Source organism: Pseudorasbora parva, chromosome 5 (genome assembly GCF_024679245.1).
Source record: "Pseudorasbora parva isolate DD20220531a chromosome 5, ASM2467924v1, whole genome shotgun sequence".
NCBI lineage: Eukaryota > Metazoa > Chordata > Actinopteri > Cypriniformes > Gobionidae > Pseudorasbora > Pseudorasbora parva.
Genome location: NC_090176.1, coordinates 50,493,880 through 50,507,479, shown reverse-complemented (window position 1 = coordinate 50,507,479; position 13,600 = coordinate 50,493,880). Strand labels below are relative to the sequence as shown.

The 13,600-nt window shown below is 38.8% G+C and overlaps 1 protein-coding gene across 1 annotated transcript in view; it reads left to right on the top strand.

Moving 5' to 3' along the window:
* Positions 1–13,600, top strand: part of LOC137075738 (TBC1 domain family member 8) — a 69,350-nt gene that overhangs the window by 38,661 nt on the left and 17,089 nt on the right. Inside the window, exons 9-13 of the mRNA XM_067444660.1 lie at positions 193–357; positions 5,266–5,416; positions 6,990–7,204; positions 8,682–8,799; positions 12,414–12,699. Of these exons, the coding sequence (XP_067300761.1) occupies positions 193–357; positions 5,266–5,416; positions 6,990–7,204; positions 8,682–8,799; positions 12,414–12,699 (935 nt within the window). The remainder of the gene's footprint in view (positions 1–192; positions 358–5,265; positions 5,417–6,989; positions 7,205–8,681; positions 8,800–12,413; positions 12,700–13,600) is intronic.

The window sequence follows — 13,600 nt, the reverse complement described above, 5'->3', positions numbered from 1 at the left end:
GTACCGGTCAAGATAACTCGCAGTACCCGGATGAGCGGGTGTTATCTGGGAATAACATACCGCTGGAATGCACGATTGACCAATCAGAATCAAGTATTTCACAGAGCCGTGTAATAATGTGATTTATTCCGCTCAGTTCAGATGTTGTTCTCATGTGTGTTTAAACCGAGAGGTGTGTTTTCTGTCCTCTAGATCTCTGCCACGCCGTACTACACCTTCTGTTACGACACTGTCCAATCAGACGACGAGGACAGCAGCGTCATCATCTCTGATAAAGCTCTGCGTCACACGGTCCTCACTGACGCCCTCATCTCCACATTCCACCCCAGTCAGGCAGACTCGACACACACGATCAGTGTGAGTACACACACATGGCATGATGAAGATCAGATGGACTTAACCTGTTAACCATCTCCCACTTTTACACACCGATCTGAACAAGGGACAGTTCACCCAAAAATTAAAATTCTGCCATCATTTACTCACCCTCAAGTTGTTCCAAACCTGTATGAGTTTCTTTCTTCTGTTGAACACAAAAGAAGATATTTTGAAGAATGTTGGAAATAGGAGTGTAATGATAAATCGTTACACTGCAAAAAATGCTTTTCTTACTTAGTATTTTTGTCTTGTTTCTAGTCCAAACATCAAAAAATTCTTAATACAAGAAGTATTTACTAGACAAGCAAAAGAAATTGTCTTGTTTTGGGAAAAAATAACTCAAAATTAAGAGAGTTTTTGCTTAAAATAAGATAAATAATCTGCCAATAAACAACATTATTTTCCTTATCCCATTGGCAGATTATTTTAGCCTGACGTGGTCATACTCAGCTCTAGTCAGAATATGAGTCTGATGCTCCATTGGGCTGTGATTATGGGGCGTGTTTCAACCCAACCAGGAAAGGCCTCGATTGGACAGACCGACAACCAATCAGAGCAGCGGAGTGACGCATAACATCAGTTGTCAAATGTCAACCGCCCTGATGATCTCATTGGTCCGAACAGTTTCTGTTGATCATCTGTCCGTCATCGGCTAAAGCCCGCCCTGATGATCTCATTGGTCCGAACAGTTTCTGTTGATCATCTGTCCGTCATCGGCTAAAGCCCGCCCTGATGATCTCATTGGTCCGAACAGTTTCTGTTGATCATCTGTCCGTCATCGGCTAAAGCCCGCCCTGATGATCTCATTGGTCCGAACAGTTTCTGTTGATCATCTGTCCATCACTGGCTAAAGCCCGCCCTGATGATCTCATTGGTCCGAACAGTTTCTGTTCGGGGATAATTACTCCTCTATGGAGCGAGGCCAGACCGAACCGCCCGACCTAAACATTTTGTGGGCGGGGCTTAATTTGGCTGGCATCCAGGCTACGATTATTTAGCTTATTTTAAGCAAAAACTCTTCATTTTGAGTTTTTTCTTCCCAAAACAAGGCAATAATTTTTACTCGTCTAGTAAATGTTTCTTAATGTAAGAATTGTTAGATATTTAGACTAGAAACAAGACAAAATACTAAGTAAGAATAGCATTTTTTGTGTAAACGATATAAAAATGTGACGGTATGTATTGTTGATAGAAATGATATCACTCGCAATATAGAGTTGTTTTATCCAAGGCTCAGCTTGCTATAGTAGGCCTATTTATATAAGGTATAACTCACCCAAACACAAATTTACAAATGTGCCACAAATTTAAACTCTGTCATCATGAACTCGCCATCATGTCATTTCTCGTTTAACTTCCAAACTCAAATGAAGATATTCCTTATGAAACTTGAGGGGTTTCTGTCCCTCCATTTAAAGTCCATTATTCCTCTCAAACTTAAAAGATCCAAAAAAAAAGGCATCGTAAAAATAACTAATCGAGTGTCTAATCTGAATCCAAGTCTTCTGAAGAGACAGGAGCGATGGCTTATGATGAACAGATTTACAGTGGTGCTGATACTGTAGTAAACACGGACGCTCAGGTGATTGCGTGATGCGAGAAAACAACACGAGAGAGTAAATGCAGAATTAAAGTTCTCGGATGAGCTAAACATTTACAGTTTGAGACTAGCGGTCATTCTGACGAGCTTTCTTATGATTAGAGCTGTGACGGATTGCACTGATCATCTAAAGCGCACACACACTCCTCAAAGTCAAAGGCAAACATCATTTAAATCACCAGATCACATTTAGTTTAGTAGTATGATTGCTCAATGCATTTTAGATGGTTTATTCTTATATGTATTGTGCATTAATAGCGGGAGAGGCAGGACGCTATGAGCACCGTGAGAGATAATGAAAACAGGTGAAAACATTAACGTTTACAGAGTTTCTGTGACATTATTACATTAAACGACTATATATAATGTTGAATATAATGTATAATGATGCAATGGGGGAATATTTGTGGGTCCTAATAATAATACACGAATGTTATTTTTAATAATAATAAAAAAGTTATAAAAAAAGAAATAAAATTATGTAAAATATTGCGATGTATATCGTATCGCGAGTTCAGTATCTTGATATATATTGAATCGTAACACGAGTGTATCGTTACACCTCTAGTTTGAAACCAAACAGTTAATGGACCTCATTGACTTCCATAGTGTTTTGTTTTTTTCATACTATGGAAGTTATTGGCCCTATTTGGACGGGTATTGTTTCTCATGGGGGCATAAGGTATTTTCAACATTTACAGGCGCTAGTCTGTGCTTTTATTGCCAACTGAATTCGTATCTCTTGAGTTTACACGAAGAGATCAGTTAAAAATTCACTGTGGAGCACCGTGGGATAACTGTTACGCTTCACTGTGCTTTGCATTCATTTTAAAGATGTAAAGGGCATCCAGAATGTATTCACAGCGCTTCACTTTTTCCACATTTTATGTTACAACCTTATTCCAAAATTGACGAAAAATGTAGAAAAAGTGTAGTGTTGTGAATACTTTCTGAATGCACCGTACTACTCATCATTACAGTCTGTGAAAAGGTCCTTGTTTCTAAAAATATGCTTTATGCAAAGTCCAGTTGCTTTTCATGCAAATAATTCCGGTAACACTTTATTTTAATGTGACTTAGTTACACTTTACTACATCTACTTCCTCTTAGGCCTGTCATGATAACTTTTGTTTCGCGATAGATCATCCCAGAAATAATTGCGATAAATGATATAATTGTCATTTTAAGACTGCCACTGAATATATAATCCTAATATAACAGCATAATAATGCAAGTAGACCTACACACTTTCAAATGACAACCTTTTAATTCTTTAGATCATGGAAATTTAGGGTAAATATTAGGGCCGGGACTCGATTAAAAAAATTAATCTAATTAATTACAGGCTTTGTAATTAATTAATCGAAATTAATCGCATTTTAATTGCATATAAATATTTGACCTGAGAACAATGAGAAGTAATTTTTCCCATGGATTTTTAGTATACCATTGAATAATGACTGAATACATAAGCTTAATCAACAAAATATTGTTCATTTATTTCAGTCCAGCAGACCAGTGCAATGTTTGCCATTAAGTGTAGCAAAAGCATATATGTGTTATATTCGAGGCTCGATGTGCTGCGGTGATACGCTTGCACACCACCATGCTCTTGTCGACGCTTCCATCCTTTCGTTTTTTAAAACATAATTTCCCATCCACAGGGCCAAGCAAAGCGGTCTCATCAGCTTCTTCATTCATGTTCACTATGGTTTGTTGTTGTCGTGACCAAGGGGGTAATCTAGCGCTCGGAAAGCGTTCCACCCATAGGGGCGGCCATTGCTGACCAAGCCATCACCTGCTGTTAGCATCCCATTGACTCCCATTCATTTTTGAGTCACTTTGACAGTGAATAACTTTACATCTGAGGCGCCTAAAGACTCCATTTGTCCATTGTTTATTTCTAAAGAAACACGACAATGCATAAAAGGCTCCGTTACCTTGTATCTTACACTATCGCCCCGTAGAAGCAGTTTTTGTAAAAATAGGCTAACGATTGCATCATAACCAACGCGACTCTGTCGCACAGTTAAGAAATTACCGTATAGACCTGAGGAGACGCTCAGAAGCAATCTTTTACTGTCTATGAGGCAGTCGGGGGGACGTGGAGACATAAAGTCTGATAAAGTCAAGAGTGAAGAATGAGGAGAAGCCCATAGTGAGCCAAAAGCAACGGGAGAAAACATTTAAACAACGTGATTCAGATTTCACTTTCCACAACTACTAGAAGACCTACAGCTGTCAGACAGGTTGCTCACGTCACATCTACGTCCTCAAGCTCAGTCTGAGCCTGCGCAGTTCGCTCAGCCGTCAGGAAGTGAGCGCTTGTAATTGACTTCACTTTCCGCCGTTGAAGTCTATGGGATCGCTCTGTCTATTTATGGTCGTGACTCGTGAACGCTAGTTGGTGTTCCAGTATAATCGGTCTGTCGAAACTCACTCATTGAAAAACGTTCCGCGGTGCAAAAATAAGTGTGGTTAAAATTGTTATTTATTTTTTGCGTAATTAATCTTAATTAACGCGTTAAAGTCCCGGCCCTAGTAAAAATATATATTATCTTAAATGAAATAAAATAAAGTGTTTAAATAGTAAATACAAATTTTCCCTTTAACACTCGTCTTTCTGCGTTGTCATGTATATGTGTAGCAGAACAGGGGATCAAGTCCATCTGATTCTTCCAAACTTATAACACTATAACGCCTCAAATGGAACCGGTTTTTCACCTGTCGATAACCGCTCTGTGCGTGAAGAAAACATATATGATGACCGCACAATCCAGTAAAATGTTGGTGACATTTATTATTACTTAAACATAATGGGTGATATATTGCATCACCAAAAATTATTGAGGACATGTACATATGTTGTGCGGTTATTGTGACAGGCCAACTTCCTCTAGTAATAACAGTAAATTATGCATAATTACAAGTAACTAACCCTAACCGTAACACTATGTACATGTAGTCATCAGGACACTGCCGAATTGGGAATATGGAGCAATAGAGCCTCTAGCACTGGGAGAAATTTAAAACATGGAGTGGACCCCAGTGTACTGCGGAGCTTACAGAGACTTCCACCATCAGCTCTGTTTTCTGATCAGAAAAGCTTTTTACTGTTATGTGTTGGTTGATTGTGTGTATTAATCTATATTTTTACTTGTTATTTTTTTCACTTTTCCATTATTGCACTTTGAGATTCTTCGGAATGAAAAGTGCATTATAAATTATTAATCAAGTGTTGAATCTTGGTGTGAAATGTGAGCTGAGCATGTTTTTGTCTCCATCAGAACACAGAAAAGGTCCGAGAGCGTTTATGGGACGATCACTTCACAGAGTTCGGCCGTGGCGTTCATATGTTTCGCACCGAGAAAATCCGCAAACTGGTGGCGCTGGGAATCCCGGAGTCTCTGCGTGGGGAACTCTGGCTCCATTTCTCAGGTGAGGGAGAGAAGTGGCCCAGATTAGACCGGGATGAAACGACAAAATGAAAGTAACTTTCTTTTGTTCTGTTTATAGTCACTGTATATTTGTGTAGCCTCAAGCATCTGTGTCTCACTTCCCCTTCTGTAGAAATGTTCCTATAAACACTCACAGTCTGGAGTTTTATTACATGCTGTAAGCTGATCATCTTTCATGGAATCTCCCGTATGTTATGCAAATATTGAATTATTAATTTTGTCAAATAATTACAATCAAAAAAAGCATGAGAAATTCACATAAATCCATAAAAATTCCTCTGCATATGTGCACAAAATTCATCAACTGTCTTAAAAAAAACAGGATTCATACAGTCTTGGAAAACCTGAATTTGGAAATGAATCAAATCTAAAAAAAACACCATGGTCATTTTTATTACAATTATGCAAATTCTCCCAGTCATGCTCTCAATTGGGTAGAAACTGATCAAATAAATATATATATTTTTATCTTTAGTCTTAAGTAAATCATGACTGAACAGAAACATTTAAATTCAATGTTTAACAAGAGCGGGAAGAACACTAAAGTTCCCCTGTAGTCAATAATTTTATCACGTAAAACTCCAAAATGACACATTTACATTTTTTTTCCTTTGAATTTTTTTTAATCATGCCTTAAAATAGCTTGAATGTAACTTTACACCCTTATGAATATGCAAATGAGCCCAAATAGGGAAATCTATAATCCTGAAATAGATTCACATTGTACAAACGTGTCTTCTTATGGCCATGAATTTTGCCTTATTTGTATTAAAATATAACTTTGTTCCTATTTCAGTGGAATTATTATTTTATCTGATTTTTATTAGCACATTTATCCATCTCTGTCATCACAAAATAATCGAGACAGGTTGTAATTTTTGTTTTTTGATTTGTGATTTTTGAAAGTTCTGTAAGTCAGCTTCATTTCTATAAGTGTGATCTTCGTTTCAAAGCAGCTTTACAGTGATAAACAGGAAAATAACAGATACATCTTCTTACTTTATAGAAACAGGAATAAAAAAAGATATTGGTTGGAAGAAAGTGAGTGAGGAGGTTGAACAATCTGATAATTTGGAAGAACACTCTTTACTCAATTTGAGCTGTACATAGGAGGATTTCAGGTTGACTGGGAAACTTTTTGTCATTGAGATGACTTGGAAAACGTGTCCCATTCACCCTAAATTCACCCTATTGAGACTACAAGCTAGTTAAAGCCGGCAAATTGAGTTTTTTCGCTTCTATGTCAGCCATTTCACAATGAGACGAGCCACCTGGCACATGCTGCTCCCATGACGTGAATTTGCGTCTGTTGTGAAGTGAATGTTACGCACGAATGAAGCGAGTAAACTCAAAAGGTTCACACTTCCAACTACGTGATATAGCGTGATATAGCATGAATAGCGTGATTTATTCTCTTCATTCGCATCGGGTGTGCCCCATTAGACCTTAAAACGCTTGAACCCCTATAATTGTTGCTCTCAGTTATATTCTTTCTTTTACTTTGATTTGGCACTTCATTATGGAGCCTGTGTGTGTGTAACATCCCCGCACAGACGCGAGTTCCTCGCTGGCCGCTCATCCGAACTACTACGCTGATCTGCTGGAGAAATGCCGTGGGGAAACGAGCATTGCTACCGAGGAAATAGAGCGAGATTTGCACCGCTCACTCCCAGAGCATCCGGCCTTCCAGAACGAAACGGGAATATCCGCCCTCCGCAGAGTCCTCACCGCCTACGCCTACCGAAACCCCACCATCGGGTACTGTCAGGTGAGCTGATCTCTGATGTAAGTGCGTTCATTCTTGTTGTTTCTCATTGGTTATTCATGGTCACGGGGGCACAGGTGATCACCTCCGTTTTCCTTTATTATTTCCTTTGTCATATTGTTTGTGATGGGGCTGTGCGATATTAAAGAAAAATGCGATATGCAATATCTTGTTAAATAATGCGATATACGATAAGATGTTGCTTATAGTGTTTAAAATTATTATTTAAATATTATTTTAATATTATTTAAATTCTATAAAAAAAATATTTAAAAACTGAGAATGAAATTATTTGTGTTTCACATTCTTTCTGGGAAAAGAAAGCATTGCTACAACTTCTGAAAGGGACCAGCAGTGTTTTAGCATGTCACAAATCGTTCGTGTGTGTGTGTGTGTGTGTGTGTGTGTGTGTGTGTGTGTGTGTGTGTGTGTGTGTGTGTGTGTGTGTGTGTGTGTGTGTGTGTGTCAGACAGCGCGACCATTGACCATTGCGCGACCAAATGGCCCGTGAGGCCATTCCCAAAGCCACCTACTTGATTACTGTGACTGAGTTGGAGAAGACACTACAATTAAAAACTGAACGTGTGTGTTCAATATAATGAGTGAGTCGCCGCGCGAGTCTCACAGCACTGAGCACTGACTGCAGGAGTGAGATTAATGAGCTGATGAGCTCTCGTGATGAGAGCTGAGGTAATCGCGACTACACTCGCGGCATACATTCACAACGCCAGTTCAGTCTGGCGCGTTTCAGTTCATGCCTTTGCAATCTTAACTTTCATAGAAATTAATTTGAGAAGTTAAAAGACTGACATTGCTCAGCATAGCTCCGTTTAAATGAGTGCCTATAGCTGCGCATCATAGGAGGAATTTTTCCAGAAATAAAATGCATAAATCTCTTGTCTCAGGGGGATATGAGGAGGGGAAAGCACAATAATTTGAATATACTCCAGGGTTTCTACTGATACAAAGCCATATGCTAATCGCTGAAGTAACCCTTTAACATCAAGCAAGTCACATAAGTGACAGTCGTGTGCCCAGTCTATTCTCTGCTATGCGTTGACCTTACACTTTTCACAATGTTGACGTAGCCTATTCAAATCATTCAGATATTGCGTGCCTTTGCGATATGCACATTTGCGATATTTTGATTAATTGCACAGCCCTAGTTGAAAGGGGCGAGTAGCGGGAGCCAACTTTCTGTTAAACGTATCGTATTAGTCTATTCATGTCTTATGTGTGTCAATAAAACCAAAGAAGGCAAATTAAATCGTCTTTCTTTAATATCACAATGACGAAGTGTGAACGAGTTATGAGCCCGCTATCCCCCTATGTAGCTATTGGATGCCGCTAATATAACTGATATTTGGCCAGTTGGAGATAAACGTGCCCTCTTGAAATGCTCTGTGCAATGGATGTTACATAAACCTTGTGCATTGACTTTGCTGTATTTTGTTGCTGATGATGTTTGTCTTTTCTGTAGTCCATGAACATCTTAGCATCTGTGATGCTCTTGTACACCAAAGAGGAAGAAGCTTTCTGGCTGCTGGTCACTGTGTGTGAGCGGATGCTGCCCGACTACTTCAACCGCAGAGTCATCGGTGTGTGTGTGTGTGTGTGTGTGTGATTAATGAACTGAAATAAAATATAAAAACTAAAAAGACTGCAAAAAATGCATTTCTTGCTTAGTACTTTTATCTTGTTTGTAGTCTAAATATCTAAAAATTCTTACATTAAGAAACATTTACTAGACGAGTACAAATTATTGTCTTGTTTTGGGAAAAATAACTCAAAATGAAGAGAGTTTTTGCTTCAAATAAGATAAATAATCTGCCAATGGGGTGAGAAAAAATAATCTTGTTTTCTGTTTGAATTAAGATTATTTTTCTCACCCCATTGGCAGATTATTTATCTTATTTGAAGCAAAAACTCTCTTCATTTTGAGTTATTTTTCCCCCAAAACAAGACAAAAACTTTTGCTTGTCTAGTAAATGCTTTTTAATGTAAGAATCTTTAGATATTTGGACTTAAAACTAGACAAAAATACGAAGTAAGAAAAACATTTTTTTGCAGTGAGCAACAAAAAAAAAAGCATTAAAATGAGCTAAAACTATGATGTCTTATTTTAATTCAACGCATACAGTCTTGGAAAACATGAAAATTTGAGGAAGCCTGGAAAAATCATGGAAAAGATTTTTCCTGTCATGTCAAGCTCTCAGTTGGGTAGAAATTGTGATGTATATATTTGGGGTCTCGACATACAGACACTTGGGCTGACAAGCCAGACCCACATCAAGATGTTTGGTCTGGAGATCACCATTGACAGCTCAATCCGAGGGCCGGGATAAATAGTTGTCTTTCTTGGTCTGTAAACTCTTTCAAACTCCCTCTGGACGTGAAAGGATAGCGCTACAACCAACCAGAGCAACGAAGCAGAGCTCGTTGATAGATTAAACTTTCGCCGTATCCGGTCGGCAAAACTCTGAACACATCTTCCCTTCTTAAGAATGACTTCAGTGCCGTTCTTTGTTCTTTTCTCAGAGAAAAGCTTAACTCAAGTCTTCCAGAGTCGCGGTCAAAGCTGATTCGAAAGACCGCTGTTCGCCAGTTTCTGTGTTTACTAGAAGCACGCAAACGCAAATCGGCCATCATTGTTAAGCCCCGCCCATGACTCTATTCACGATGTGATTGGCCCGACCAGAGTTTGGCTTTTACAGCTCAGACGTGTATTGAGAGTTGCTAGACGACACTCGCGGCAGATTAGATTTGCTGCCGCTAAGGTGCGTCTAGGTTTCTAGGCTATTATTCAGTGGCAGTATCACAAAGAGGTGTCCAGGTTGGATAAAGCAGTGAAATTGGTTTATTTTACTGGTAAAATTTTACCTGTAAACCAGCATTTAAAAAAAAATTTTTTGTTAATTATGCAAAATACATATGATGCATTATTTTTTTTCTTTTCACTTGAGGTATTTCCATGATTCACCTGAAACCTCATTTACCCCGTTAGTGCTTAGACGACACTCGGGGCAGATTACATTTGCTGCCGCTAGGGCAGGGGGTTTCAAACTTTACGATGCCAAGGACCCCCAAATATGATGCACCTTTATGGGGGACCCCTTAAATCCATCTATATATTTTTATGTATGAAAAAACATTTAAACTGTTAGATAAATAGTAAGTGTGACATTTTTAAATACAACATTGTTTCCAGAAATTTAAATTGGATATACTTAATGTTGGACATATAAACCTGAAGAAGGTGTTCAATTTAAAATTACTTGTATTAGCAACTTTCACAATAAATGTATGTACTGGAAGAAGAATTCTGCTCTACGAACCCAGTGAGCATGATAAAGGGGACTATAGTGAGAAAAACTCACTAGCAAGATACAAAGCAAACATATACAATTCTGAAAGGTATACAGGTCCTTCTCAAAAAATTTGCATATTGTGATAAAGTTTACTATTTTCCATAATGTAATGATAAAAATTAAACTTTCATATATTTTAGATTCATTGCACACCAACTGAAATATTTCAGGTCTTTTATTGTTTTAATACTGATGATTTTGGCACACAGCTCATAAAACCCCCAAATTCCTATCTCAAAAAAATAGCATATCATGAAAAGGTTCTCTAAACGAGCGATTAACCTAATCATCTGAATCAACTAATTAACTCTAAACACCTGCAAAAGATTCCTGAGGCTTTTAAAAACTCCCAGCCTGGTTCATTACTCAAAACCGCAATCATGGGTAAGACTGCCGACCTGACTGCTGTCCAGAAGGCCATCATTGACACCCTCAAGCGAGAGGGGAAGACACAGAAAGACATTTCTGAACGAATAGGCTGTTCTCAGAGTGCTGTATCAAGGCACCTCAGTGGGAAGTCTGTGGGAAGGAAAAAGTGTGGCAAAAAACGCTGCACAACGAGAAGAGGTGAGCTGACCCTGAGGAAGATTGTGGAGAAGGGCCGGTTCCAGACCCTGGGGGACCTGCGGAAGCAGTGGACTGAGTCTGGAGGAGAAACATCCAGAGCCACCGTGCACAGGCGTGTGCAGGAAATGGGCTACAGGTGCCACATTCCCCAGGTCAAGACACTTTTGGGCTACAGAGAAGCAGCACTGGACTGTTGCTCAGTGGTCCAAAGTACTTTTTTCGGATGAAAGCAAATTTTGCATGTCATTCGGAAATCAAGGTGCCAGAGTCTGGAGGAAGACTGGGGAGAAGGAAATGCCAAAATATCTGAAGTCCAGTGTCAAGAACCCACAGTCAGTGATGGTCTGGGGTGCCATGTCAGCTGCTGGTGTTGGTCCACTGTGTTTGATCAAGGGCAGGGTCAGTGCAGCGAGCTATCAGGAGATTCTGGAGCACTTCATGCTTCCATCTGCTGAAAAGCTTTATGGAGATGAAGATTCGGTTTTTCAGCACGACCTGGCACCTGCTCACAGTGCCAAAACCACTGGTAAATGGTTTACTGACCATGGTATTACTGTGCTCAACTGTCCTGACCTGAACCCCGTAGAGAATCTGTGGGATATTGTGAAGAGAAAGTTGAGAGACGCGAGACCCGACACTCTGGATGAGCTTAAGGCCGCTATCGAAGCATCCTGGGCCTCCAGAACACCTCAGCAGAGCCACAGGCTGATCGCCTCCATGCCACGCCGCAGTGAAGCGGTCATTTCTGCTAAAGGGTTCCCCACCAAATATTGAGTGCAGAACTGAACATAATTATTTGAAGGTTGACTTTTTATTTACTAAAAACACTTTTCTTTTATTGGTCGGATGAAATATGCTAATTATTTTCATGAGCTGTATGCCAAAATCATCAGTATTAAAACAATAAAATACCTGAAATATTTCAGTTGGAGTGCAATGAATCTAAAATATATGAAAGTTTAAATTTTATCATTACATTATGGAAAATAATGAACTTTATCACAATATGCTAATTTTTTGAGAAGGACCTGTATATATGGCAAACAAGGGGAGAAACATTTAGAAATTAAACCGTTAGTTATCCATTTTTGCTTTATCTTTTAATTATCTAACATTTTTCTGGCGTCCCCTTAGAACGTTCTGGAGGACCCCAATTTGAAAACCCCTGCGCTAGGGTGCATCTAGTTTTCTAGGCTAACAGAAACTAGGAGTGTGAGTGGATTAAACGGGTGTTTTGGTTGGTGTGGCTCTTGACAATGTCTCTTCCTCTCTGTCAGGAGCTCAGGTGGATCAGTCTGTGTTTGAGGAGCTGGTGCGTGAGCGTTTGCCAGAGCTGGCGGATCATGTCCCTGACCTCTCTCCTCTGGCCTCGGCGTCCCTCACCTGGTTCCTGACGCTTTTCGTGAGTGTCCTCCCTTTCCGCAGTGCTCTGTGTGTGCTCGACTGCTTCTTCTACCACGGCATCAGATCCATCTTCCAGATTGGCCTGGCGGTGCTGGATGCCAATGCAGCCGAGTTGAGCACGTGCACCGATGATGGACACGCCCTGATGATACTGACCAGGTGATTCACTGCCACATGAAATATGATGTTCTTTTTATTGGTTGTTTTTTAAATACTTTATTTTAAGGATTTTTCAAGTTGAAACACAAAACAAACTGCATTTCCTCGGACTAAACACTCACACAAAACAAAACAAAAGTAATAAAATCAAGTGAATGAAAATACTCGGTCCAATATACAAGAGTGCAGCATAAACTTAAGCCTCAGAGGAGTCACTGGGGGCTGGCTGGACGTGTTCAACGTGTCCAAATGTCCAATAAATGGACCCCAGACTGCAGAGAACTTTTCACTGGAATCAATCCTCAAAAGCCGGAGTCTTTCCATTTGTAAAACAGAGATCATGTCAGTAATCCACATCTGGAAAGAAGGGGGTTAGGGTGATTTCCAGTGAAATATGATTGTTAATCTGCAAATATGGACATCAAGTGGCGTGAATCCAGTCAGAAGAAGCATTTGAATCGATTAATCGGATTCAAAAGAAGTAAAATACAGTCAAATCTAGTGTAGCATGTTTTCACTAAATGAAGAATCACGTTTAATCATTTTCATTTCTATGCACTAATATTTAATCATTTAAATGTATATCTACCGATATTTCATATTTAATAATTTTTTCATTAATCCTTTAAATTAACCATTAAATATTTATTTTTTAAATAATTTTCATGTATATGCACCATTATTTCTATTTTTTTTCATTAATCATTTCAATGGATCAGTCAATATTTCATATTCAATCATTTTCATTTATATTAACAAATATTTGATAATTTTCACTAAATCATTAAATGTTGAATCTTTAATTTATATTATATTAAATATTTATATTTCATATTAAATCATTATATTAGTCATTTCAGTTAATCATTCAATATTTAACGTTTAGTCATTTTCATTTATA